The sequence below is a fragment of the Rhamphochromis sp. 'chilingali' genome, assembly GCF_963969265.1.
Source record: "Rhamphochromis sp. 'chilingali' genome assembly, chromosome: 14".
In the NCBI taxonomy this organism is placed as follows: domain Eukaryota; kingdom Metazoa; phylum Chordata; class Actinopteri; order Cichliformes; family Cichlidae; genus Rhamphochromis; species Rhamphochromis sp. 'chilingali'.
In genome coordinates, this window is record NC_137941.1 from 15,758,573 (window position 1) to 15,771,332 (window position 12,760).

At 37.3% G+C, this 12,760-nt stretch overlaps 1 protein-coding gene across 2 annotated transcripts; it reads left to right on the forward strand.

The window, feature by feature from the left end:
- Window positions 1-7,032: 7,032 nt before the first annotated feature.
- Window positions 7,033-12,532, forward strand: tank (TRAF family member-associated NFKB activator). Of its 2 annotated transcripts, none has more exons than XM_080902475.1 (8): window positions 7,033-7,215; window positions 8,155-8,308; window positions 8,568-8,676; window positions 8,884-8,954; window positions 9,620-9,678; window positions 9,770-9,888; window positions 10,409-10,791; window positions 11,470-12,532. In XM_080902475.1, exons 2-8 carry the CDS (start codon window positions 8,210-8,212, stop codon window positions 11,635-11,637), a joined length of 1,008 nt encoding a protein of 335 aa, XP_080758601.1. In that variant the 5' UTR covers window positions 7,033-7,215; window positions 8,155-8,209; the 3' UTR covers window positions 11,638-12,532. The 2 variants fall into 2 exon arrangements, with proteins under 2 accessions (XP_080758601.1, XP_080758600.1); XM_080902474.1 differs by having other exon boundaries at window positions 8,167-8,308; window positions 11,470-12,531.
- The last annotated feature ends 228 nt before the right edge of the window (window positions 12,533-12,760 follow it).

Below are 12,760 nucleotides of genomic sequence, written 5' to 3' on the forward strand. Positions count from 1 at the left end.
AATTGAGGATGATCCTTTTTAGCGGCTAAGAATGACATCATACATTATGGTTCAGTAGATCATACATTAAGATGTTTGAAATGTCTTCCCCACTCCTCAGTGACCCTCACCATATGGTACATATCTGTGTTTGACTTACAGCATTATAAAGGACTTGGATTATTACACAGTTTGCAGCAGTGCCATTATTTGTCAGGTCCTTTGGTTAGGTGATCCTTTAGTTGTCATAGAACATATCTGTTTATGTATGAAAGAGACAGATTAAGGACACAGTTGTTTAACATTTATTGCACGTACAATGCATGGCAATGCAATGGATGAATCAAGAATCCAGAATTGAAAAAAAAAGTCACTGCAGCTATTTCTCAGGGAAATATTCAGTGTTAAATCTAAAGTACTAATAGGTTATGATAACTTAAAAATTATAGCATAAAAATGATAGCGTTTGCAAATAAATTATAGTTTAGTTGAATTTTTTTCTGGTGTAACCTTTTCCTTAGAAGCCACAATGAAGTGATGTAAAAGCATCATAAAGATAGAATTGTAAATACATGCCTCCTAAAGACCACACATCATCTCTTTATATGTGTCGTCACATAAAGGGTTTGTGTGTTCACGTTTGCCACATTTCCATATATATGCGAAGCTTTTCTTAATGCTTAAAAATTTCTAAGAGGAAGTAACTGCAAGTGAGGTTAAATTGTGGAGTTTGAACTTCATTTTGTTAATGTCAAATGTCCTGCAGTAGTAAGCGTGCAAAAGGAAGTTCTTTCATGCCTGATACTCATATAACCATTGGGCTGCTCCATTGTGTGCATTCTGCTGCCAGGCAACTCTCAAAACTATATTGTAAACATTGTGTGGTGCTGTTCAGTCTTTGCATAATACTGTTGTCTGCGGTTCCACCTCATGCATTCGCCTTGACATTAAAGTTTGATAATTAAAATTTAGGCTGGTGGAGTCTAAGAGACATTTACAATAATTATTAACAATAAAAAATGAGAAGCAACAAATGAAATTTAGGGAAATTCAAAGACTTGGATACAGATGGCAGGTGCAGTTCTATCAAGATCACAGTAAGAGATTATTTTGCACATCAATTGCATGTCACCATAGCCTTTTCGCACTTTACACACTCATTGTTCTTTGTTTTATTAAACACTCTGGTGATCTCAGATACCAGTCCTACCAGCCATCCATGTGTTTGAGGATGTAGAAATACACCTAAAAGCATGATTTTCACAGCTTTCATAATATGATAACTAGCAGAGTGAATACATGCTGTGTTTCCTCTTGCTCGTAGATATCCATCTGGAATCTAAGTCTCTGATAAAATTTTCATGAGCCTGAGTAATGAGGAGCACTAGAGGGCTCTTTATGTGAGCCGAGATGCCCACAGGTCAACAAGGGACTTTCCTAGCCATTCTAACCTCATATACCCTTTCATTTATTTAGTTTTACTCCATGCACACTGACTCTTTGTACTATTTTATGCTACAAGCTGTATGCTTCCCACCAGGATTCTTAATATTCAGTCGGTTTCTTTAATGTTTTCACTTCTGAAAATGAATCATACCGATTTGTGCCTTTGAAGATGTTATGAAAGGACATGCTATATTTATATCACAGCTGTAACATCAAAACCCAGCTTTTTGAATTCATGCAGATAGTTTTCAGGGATGTTCCACATGCCTCATCAGAGGCAAAAAAATCCTTTGAAAACATACAGTACATGCAACCAAATACTGTGACCAGAAATCCCAGAAATTTGAGAATGTTTTCCCATGAAGAAAGTTATTCAAATATTCCCACTGCATCAATATCATTCACAGCTCCCTCTCACAAACCAAAGTGACTCTTCCTTTCCACGTGACTATTGATTGTGGGTTTCCAGATTGCTTTATCTCAACCTGACAAATTAGAAATCAATGCACATGTCTGAGCACAGCCAACAATAAGTTATTGGCTCATCTTGACTGTTCAGGATCACTTATTTTAGGATAAAGTTAAATAAAAAGGTAAAAGTAATAGATAAAAGTAAAATATGATAATTGTTTGGGTTTACCACAGTGGTGTCAAAATCTATCATCCAAAGTAAAACAAAACTCCAGATCTAACAGATTGAACGATATTTAAAGTTGGTAAAGTCTCTAAAATGAAAATATTCAGGGATGGCAGGACTTGCCCATAATGCAAACTGCATTTTGTTCAATGAGAGCTTTGCGGTCTTGCTCTGAAGTATACAGGAACAAGGAGAGAACTTCCTCTCACTATCAATCAGGAAATTCTATCAGCATACAGGAAAGTATTGTTGCAGCATTTCTGCATGGTGCCAATGCCTTCTATACTATACTGTGCAAAAGGTCTCGAGCCACCTGCCATTTCCTTATTTGCTCAAGAGTTTTGCTCTGTTCTATGGACCACAGTGTGTGCAGAAATAAGTACTGTGATTTTTACATAAATTAGATCACATTCCTAGGTTAGTCCAGGACGTTTAGGACATCTCATATTTTCAGCTTGCATTGTCATGTTAAATAGCAAGGATCCACCTGGAGTTAGAAGAGTACTGCCTGCAGAGTTTCATCATTGTTATTATTATTGTTATTTTAATGTTGTGGTTTTCTTGAAAGACAGGTTTTTTTTAAATTCTCTTCACCTCTTCTCAGACTTCTGAAATCTGATCTGGGTGTTTCTCCCCACCCCCCTTTTCCCAACCTCCTGCATGCCAGAGTACTTGGCTCTGCCCTCAGTCTGGTCTCAAGTTTCTGCAGACCTACAGCAGATTGTTTATTTTGCTGGACATGGAGGAAACACGGATGGACCCTTCACTGGCTCAAGATTTACTGTTAAGCCAGGCTCCCGTGTGATCTGTATTTAGAACAAGACTCCCTTTAACAGCAAGCTCTTTATCCTTTGCAAAAATGGCACATTACTAAGGACAATGGGATTGTCTGCTTGGGTAATGTAATGCTAGGGGATTACATCATTTGATACAACATAGCACTGGGTAGACAACAGTCTACTAATCCTGCTCGCTGAGGTCATTTATAATTCATTGAAGCACACATACCATCATCCTATTTTGGACAAAGGGCAGAAAAATCTATATACCCTAGTGATGGTGGAGAAGGACAAAACATTTCCCCGGAGATCATTTCTGCTAAAATTTATGAGGTTACTCTTCACCACTGACACCACAGTGTAAGTGCTGAGGTCAGGGTATTAGGTAAAAATAGCCTTAGGAAGCACATGCATTGTATGTCTGTATTAAATAGCTGCATGCAATTAAAATGGATTACAGATATGAAGGTAGCAACACTAGCGTTTTCCTCTTTTACTTCTTTTAAAACTTTTCCATCAGTAGCTGTGGGGTTAGTGAAGTACGTGCAAATACTGTGGTCTCACCATCCAGGAAATGCATATCTTGTTGACAGAAATTCTTCCTGTGAAATTTGAAATAAATTATGGTGCACACGCCTTTCATCCTAGCCATCAGAAATGCACAGTGAAGCTCCTTTAGAGGCAATTATGATTTATGGGACACACAAGGGAGAGGGAAGAATGTGCATTCAGTACTTTGGAGGAACAGAGAAGCAAAGAGAGCAAATTGCAATGTGAAAGAGAACTGACTGCTCATGAACCGGCGTCTACAGTTTTCTCACTTTAAGCGTGGTTTACTTTCACCCCCAGACAGGTCATGAAGAGTACAAATGCTTCTTACTTAATTTCATTTTGTGATGTTTTTGGTATCATGTCCTGAGCAGCCAATCAAGTAATACAATTTCCTCAACGGGAATTATGAACAAAGAGTGAATTGAGGCCTGAACAGAAAGAGAAAATGGTACTTGAGGTGAATGATTGTGTGGTCAATGAAATGAGTCATATGCTTTTTTTCAGTATTTCGTTGTAGCTACACTGCTTATCAGTATACCACAGTCTCAGTGAAAATTTTCTTTACCAGAACCACAAGACTAGGGTTATGTCAGATTACTATGAGTTCAATGCAACCATGAAAAAAAAATATGTGAAAACCAAAAAGACATGATGTTTTCTTAGAGGAAGTTGGTGCTATGAATTGAGGTTGTTTGTGGCCGTCTGGGTCTGTAAGGCAACTCAGCAGGAGCAAAGGTGGAGGTTGGAATGTCAGTGAGGGTCAGAGAAGGTCACGGGGAAATGACCTTTTGGATGAGTCAGGAGTCCATTCACTGGAACCCCAGCTGTGATGGACAGGTCACGTGGAGGTCTCCACCAGTTCATACGCAGACATGCTCATACAGTCACCCTGCTTTGTCATTTGTAGACATTACAGACCAAGATGGAGAAAACTTTGACGGCTCATTTAGGACAAGATATACCTCCCTTTGTCAAATAACATATAACTTTTGAGTAAAACAGTTAGACCTATGGCAAAACTTGAGAGAGCTAAGATAAAATATCTGAAGAGATACTTCAGTAGATTCAAAAAAGGTCAACCTGAGAACTGACCACACTGTTCAACTAACAACAGACTGCTTAGCTTTATTTGCTAAAATTATATCAGAACCCCCCACCCCCACCCCAAAACAAACAAACAAATAAATAAATAAATGAATAAATAAATAAAATAAAATGAAATAAGTAAATAATTTAAAAAAATGACCGGCTATGTTTTCTATCACTTTGGCCAATGAAATACACCCAAAATACAAGTAAGGCAAGATGAAGAGAGTCATCCTTCACTTTATGAAAACTAAAAGGAAATAAAAATTGTACAATTTTTAAGACCTCATGTGTGCTATTATCATGATATTTTATGTGTAAATATCATGGTTATCTTCAGTAGTGACAACAAACCTGTTTACTATTTTAAAAAGAGATTATTACTACTACTACTATTATTATTAGTATCTCTATTAGAAAAGGAAACAAAATCTGCCTGTTCTGAACCAGTTTTCAAGGTAACGTTATAGGTGTTCCTTCCAAACGATAACAATACAAAAACTCAAAGCATACAAATGGACCAGGCCAGATAGACAACACAATTAGCCTTATCTTTATATTAACTCATTAAAAATCAAAAAACAAACAAAAAAAAACTATCCGACTTCACTGGCACATGTATTTATCTTATTTATTCTCTCTCTTTCCCTGCTTCACCTTTCGTTTGACAGAGGAAGGCTGCGTGCCCGTGTCTGTGTGCGTCTTTGGGGAGAGTACCTGCGCATCACAGGCATATATAGTTTGTAGGCGACGAGTGCGTGACTTCTGAGAGCCCTGCTAACTAAATTGCTGTGTTTTGTTTTTTCATAGTATCGCTGCTTAAATGAATTGTTCACTGTGGGCCAATCAGAACAACGGGAAATGCCTTGGTGCTCCCGGGGACAGTTTAGAATAGAATTAGAATAGAATAGAATTCAACTTTATTGTCATTGCACATGCACAGGTACAGGGCAACGAAATGCAGTTTGCATCCATCCAGAAGTGCTTTAGTGATATAGATATATTACAATATATATTAGCAATAATATAGATATGTGAGTATATTACAGAAATGGGTCTATTATGGTATGTTATAATGTACACGGTATAATGTTTACGGACTTGTATCCATTGGTATAGAAGAAAAACTGTACGTATACAGCTTCACTGGGTTACAAAATATACTGAACTTTCATCTCCCGAGAATTTTCACTTAATTACTTTATATTGTCAGAGCAAGAAATTAAGAGCGTCATCTCAGTAATTCACTCTCAGCTGCCATCTACTGGTTGTTCTTGTATTTGTTTGGCTTCACTTTCCTTTGGCCAGCCTGGGAGCGTTTTGTCAAGGCTAGAAGTAATGTAGGTCAGAACATTTACTCCAAAAATATGTCACTGCAGTCATATGCAGTTTACACAAAATAATAGGAAATGTTATAGGATGTACTTTTTTCAAACAGGAGGGACTTTAAGACAGCAGGAAGTACTATAAATAGTATAGCTACAGTCATATTTTGCTGAGAACCTACTTGAAAATATGTCATATATACATATTGAATTGAATTTGATAGTTTTAGTGACTGTTAAAATAGCAATGAGCTTGACTCCTGATTGAATAACTCTTATCCAAGGCTCAACAATGTGTTAATGATTTTGCTATAATTTTGCATCACATTACACAGTAATTTAATTAGAAAATAACCAGCATGCATTAATTTTGGGCCTGGTGAAGGATCAGAAGGTCTTTACATATCTCATAGCACATCCAGTTTATGTATTTTTTCACAAGCACTGCTGCTTGAACATTGTTTAAACCCAGGTAGTACTCCAGGACTATTATAATGTGCATTTTTGTTGCTGTTGTTGTTGCAATGTCTCATTTCCTTCTCAGTGTTATGCAGTACATTTTGAAACAGCCTGTAGTTTGAAGTGGTACACACATGCATTGCATGTTTTCAGGCCAGAATAACCAACTAAGCAGGCCGAGCAGGCAACTGCTCAGGATTCCCAGAGGTCAACCAAACCCTAAACCCACTGCTTCCCAGTTTACTGAATCAATTATGTACTCATTTATTAAAGGACTGGGGTCTCTAAATGTTTTATTTAATCCATATCCTGCTTACAGTGTCATTTGACACTGTAGCCTATAAAGAAAATGGAAGCTTACAATAGAGGCCCATCAGTATTCGTTGCAAGCAGTCCCTTCAGAACTTTGTTCTAGTTATAGACTTAAAAACAAAACAAAACAGGCTCAGTTCATTTGACAGAACCTGTTGAATATTCAGTAACATTCAGTTTATATATGTATATATATATATATATATATATATATATATATATATATATATATATATATATATATATATATATATATATATATATATATATATATATATATATATATATATGTGTGTGTGTGTGTGTGAAAAGCAAAATGAGCACAACTTAACTCGAGTTTGGGCACAGTTTTCACATGCACAACAGTCGGTTTGCAGACGCGTAGGCTGGAAGAACCCTCAACCAGCTAACCACCCAGCTCTCCCGTGAGCTCCGCGCTGATTGGCTAAAATCGAGTAAAGGCGGAAGTCTACAGTATGAGGGGATTCCCCGAGGGAAGTTCCCAACTCAACTAGGCTATGTAAAACATACATTGCCATATCCTCTCCAGCGCTTGGTAACTTTGCATCTCAAGATTAGGCGACGACGCTGCGGTAGTGTCAAAACAATAAATTCGACTTCAACAGTTACTCGAATGAAGGTAAGAGGACACTCGCACTGGCAGCGAGGTAAACTCATCTCAGAACTTCTCGCTCAGTCGCTTTATCCGACGCCGGCTGAAGCTACGGCTTGTCAGACACTTACACTTTAAAGAATACGGAACTGTTTAAAGAAGATTTTGAGCGACTCTTTTAAAATGACCCACGGCTGTGTCCCGGTAGGCTTCAACATTAGCGTTACTCTCCTTTTACTTACTGAGTCTGTGGCTACAGGCTACTACTTATCCAGGAGCTGTTGGAGTGTAGTATCGCTCACAGGTACTGCGTTACTATGGCATTTATTAGGAAGGCTGTTCCGTAATTGAGCGGCTCTTTATGAGACTGCTGTCAGGAGTTAAGATAATGATAGACATCACTTTAGCTTTCTGACAGAAGTGCAGTCGTCCCAGAATTGCTTAATGCTGTCTGATGATCAGTACTAACAAGAAGGAGTGTCTGTTTCACCAGTGTTATACTCATATATTACACATGCACTGAGTAACTTTATTTGTCATTACTTTACAATACTTGATCTTCATCTTCAGCTCTTATAATTCCTTACAGAACTAGAACAAGGCTTTAATGGTTGAAATATGAAGGGAATTTTTAATTCTACCAGACCTGCCAACATTCATTGGTAATAAGCAAATATTTTGAAGATTGTTTACTCAGTTTTGGCATGGTTTTGTCATTTGGATCAGTAGCTCATTTAAAGCAGCCAAAACAATTTGGCAGCACGTTAAGGATTTCTTGACTTTTTCAAAAAATATTTTTAAAGTGCACGAAGACTAGTTGACAGTTGTTTGTAAAAATGTTATAAAAATGGCCGGGATGGGGATAAAAAAGGAAATCTTTTTAGTTTTATAGCCGGTCTAATAGTGTTCACGGGGTCTTTTGAGAGTGTTTTTCCTTTTGTTGGCATGTTTTACAACATTTTGTAGTTTCACTCGTAGGGCTCATGTGTGCTGTGTCAGTGATGATTGTGGAGCACAAGGCATGGAAAGGAACATCGGAGACCAGCTCAATAAAGCATTTGAAGCTTATCGTCAGGTCTCCATTGAAAAGGACATTGCTAAAAAGGAGCTGCAGAAAGTGGTAATGATGAAGAGCAACTTTTTAAAAACTTTGTGCAGAATGGACCAAGAATTAACAATATACCACAACACATCCCAGAGCAAATTACATTGCTAGCTTTTCAAACAAATAATGTTTATTCTAATTATGTTATTAAATGGCATATATAGAATAGCATTATTATTAGTTAGGTTGCTTCCAGATATGAAACTACAACACAGTGCTTAGACCACAGTGGATATGCTGGTTCTAGACAAATAACAGTACCTCCATTTTACAGACTGAGTATTATGAGCAATATACTCGAGACCTTCAAAAGCAGATAGAAGATCAACAGCAACTGATTTCAGAACTTGAAGCAAAGTTGTCAGCAACAAGGCAACCATCAGGTTAGTGATGTGTTAGTTTGTTATTGACGTGTTAGTTTTACTGCTTTTTTTCCCCAGCTGGTGTACCGAGTAGGGATTTACTTTACACATTGCTTTCATTTCTGTGGATTGAGATGTAAACAAAGCGATGGACTATCAGACTATATTGAGAATTCATTTGAATTTCCTCTTTTATAAACTGGTCATTTTCATTGTTTTCATTTTCAGGAGAAATGAAATGCGAGCCATGTAGTCATCTTCTTGACGGGGCCAGCACTTATAGGAAATTACAGTACCCGGTATGTTTATAGTTATAACATGCTCTTTCTGCATTTAGGCTTTATGAAAACTACAATATTGTATTTCCAAAACAGCTTTCCCGTTAGGAAATCAGAAATGTGATCGCATACGGCTTCCTCTCGCATATGTAGAAGTTGATGGTACTTCTGCTTTACTATGTTGCATGTGTGTTAAGGTAAAGGGATGTTAAAAGAACACTTTGTGCTAGTACTCAGTGAATACAGTATTAACTGTAAAGCTTAAACTATTGCTTATTCAGATTTGTCACTCTAGTTGTGTGACAGTGTTTATGTGTCAAGTTTACATGTACTTTAAAGAAAGCTAAGTGATATTCTATAAACCCTATCAAAATGATGTTTTAGTAATTTTACATAGTTCTGATTATTTGTTTTCCTGTCGTTCAGGCATTCAGGCCTGCTTTGCTACTGTAATAGTATTTACTCTCTGTTGCTCTCCTCACTCAGTGTATCCACTTTTACTTCACCAGATGGTGCTAGAGGATAATATCGCTGCACAGTTCAGCAGCTTGAGTTTTACAGTTATTATTATTTTTCGCTGGGAAATATAAATGTGTGATGTTTAAATAAAGCTGCAGATGTATGAACAATATTCCCTTGTATAATTTCTGTAAATGATCACTATAAATTTAATGTGTCTTTTTCAGGAGATTATGGGCTCTGTTGCCGTTGCTCCTAATATGCCAATCAACAGCAGCGTTGACTAGTATGTGTCAATCTTTTTTTAAAGCCATGAACATTATGGTAAAAGAATGGTTTTTCTTTTGTTCCTTACTCCTGCTTTATCTGTTTGTCAGTCAGGAAATGCGGGAAGCATTTGAAGCCATTGAAGGGAAATTTCGACAGATCCGGTCTTTAACCAAAAGACAAAAAGATTACTTAAAAAGATTCCATGGAGGAAGTGATGCATCAAATGGTAATATTAATATTTACTGACTATTACCTTCTGTTTTTCAGTGTCTGAATCTGAAAGCAATTGTTTTCTCTAATTGGTCACATAAAAAGCGTGTTTAATTTAAATAGGCTTGTGTAGTTTATAACAGCTTACGAGTTTACTAGCTTTTTGTCTTGTTGTTTAATTGGATAGCGACACCATGACACGGACTGTACATGAATGCCTGATTGCCCTACGAACCTTAGCTGGCCACCTCTGAAAAAAGGTGGATAAACACATTTAATAATTCCACTGACAAAATGCTTAATGCCAGTTCTACATAATGCTACATAAAAAAAAATAATGTGGTTATATTAAACATATACCTCTAAGTACTGAAAGGCCAACTTGGAAATGGGAATGCAAAAACAAACTAGGCATTTTTTAAAATGTGTGTAACTTGTGAAATCGTTGCCAATTTCAAATGTCCTTAAACCACATCTATGTCCGCGAGTTGACTCGGAAATAAATAATAATCTTTATTTTTCTGCCTTCTCAACAGATCAGCGGTTCTCCATGCCCATCCAATGCACAGACCGTACCGCAGATTCAGAGGGACCATTTTCCTCAGCTCTAAGGACAGTGGATATCTCTCCCATGTCTACCTCTCTGGCATCCCGTGGCACCAGCCAGGAAGACAAGGACTTGGTAGAATCTCTCACCAAACTGAGCGTCAAATTCCCGCCCTCTGCGGACAGTGAATATGACTTCCTGAACAGTGCTCCGGATAGACAGATTGGTCTACCCATGGCTGTCCCGCGACCTCTCAGTAATGTCTCCTCCACACTGACAGAGAAGGAGTCCGTGCCTTTTGTCTACCCTAACTCCCCCTCCCACACAACATCATCTACACTCTCCCAGGAGAGCGTGCGGGGACCCCAGCAGGTGAGAATCACAGGAGAAGGTCTGAGAAAACTAGTAGCAAATTATCAGTTTCTGATTGGTCTTTACTAATGGAGGAGTGAAACAGTGTGAAGTCCAAAAATATCCCCTTGGCTAAACTTGAAACGTATTACTGTGTAATGTGTGCTGATTCTTTTTTTACTTAAGCATGGATGCTCTAGTTATATTTGGCATCTTTGCTGGAAAGTGTGAGCCAGATGGAAGCACATTACAGTGTCTGAATGTGATTTGAAACAAGTACGATGGTTAAGTGGGATTTTATTGCTGATGTGTCTAAATGCCTAATAGGGTAAAAAAAAGTGAATGACGTGCATTAACGGCTGCAAGTTGGTCCAGTTTTCATTATATGATTCAGTCGCTGGATTACACCAACACAGGCATTAATAATAGGTATGACTATTTGGATAGTTTGAACACAGTATTCATAAATAGTAAGTTAATTAAACACTTGAGAATAGCATTTTGCCTTTACTTTTCTGCCTAGTATTTGTTCTAACTATTGGGTTAACAGGGGACATGTGTTCTTTAAAGCAACAGATACCGCAATTTTGAGGCCAAGTGGTCCAGCCTACTTTAGTAGTAGGCTGCATAGAGTGACTGTAAGGACAGTTTAGAGCATAAATAATACATTTGTTCCCTTTGATTCATCTTGCTCTGCAGTCTGTCTGGATACCGGATCTGTGTGATGCAGCTGCTGTGGGGACAGAGCTGGAGACACCTCAGAGCAGCACTCCTGAATGTGCTTTCTGCAATGCTGTGGTTCCTCCAGACCAAATGAACAGCCACCTCTACTTGCATTTCTCTCATAAGAATGAAGCAGACAAGTGACGGTAGAAGCAGAGACTGATGGGAAGAAGCCACAACTATTTCAAGACTTTACTGTTTTCATGGTGTAGCCGTGCCTGCCATGAAGTACAAGCGCTGTACTGGACTTCAAATGACACTGCAATAAGACTTGAATTCATTTATTTAATACTGAAGAATTAAATGGTACATTTCTTTGCCCATTATATTTTTCTAAAACCCCACTGAGATTTTACAGTGATGCGTATGGTATATGTGAGCAAATAAACACATTTAGACTCGTAACATTTTTTATTACTTGATTTGTTTTCAACTTGCAAATATATAATACAGTATGAATATATAATATATAGATTGGTATATGCATCCATTCATAACAAAGAGTGCGTGTGATATTACTTCATATTATATCTTTAGCACGTTTATACATTTTTATTTTAAAAATAATGAACTTTCAAAGATATATCACATTTCTAAAGCTATAATATTTCATACACACACACACACACACTTTTTTTTTCTGAAACAAGACACCTCTCTCACTTTATGGTGGGTTTTGGATCTCAAGGAATAATAATATATTATGTATTAGAAATGCCCATCATCTGTATTAAATTAATCAAACATAAATTATATCTGGAATGATTAACGTAGTAATTCTCGTCATTCCTCCCCATTTTTCACTTAAGCCAGAATAATATAAAGCAGCTGTTTATCTCGGTGTAGAAACATTTCCAACTTTCAGATACTTTTATGACCATATGTTCATTAAGATTGTCCACAGAGATACTCTCACTCATTAGATGGCAAATTACCCTGCTATCTGCTACTTATTGTTTTATCACAGGCAATATTTAACTGTTTATATGGGCGCATTTATTTTAATGATTATAGGAACGTGATATGAGTCTTCTTTCATTTCAACTGTGCTATTCAAAGTAATAAAGTGACTGAAGATGTGCCAGTTTTAAATTACGTTACACTGCTACACCGCTACGCTGTCATGTGACTGGAAAACAACGGCAGTTTTTTTTCCCTTTGATACGTTAAAAGAGACCGAACAAGGAAACACAGGTGTTTTATAAATACACGTTTATTTTTTACAGTGTGTAGCGATCATTTGACTAAACCTGAATCATTTTTAAAC

What these genes read in the sequence shown, in the direction of transcription:
- tank (XM_080902475.1), top strand. Translation starts at nt 8,210, where the DNA reads ATGGAAAGGAACATCGGAGACCAGCTCAATAAAGCATTTGAAGCTTAT. An exon ending in ATAGGAAATTACAGTACCCG is followed by an intron (nt 8,955 to 9,619) that starts GTATGTTTATAG and finishes TGTCTTTTTCAG; the next exon opens with GAGATTATGGGCTCTGTTGC. An exon ending in GCGTGCGGGGACCCCAGCAG is followed by an intron (nt 10,792 to 11,469) that starts GTGAGAATCACA and finishes CTTGCTCTGCAG; the next exon opens with TCTGTCTGGATACCGGATCT.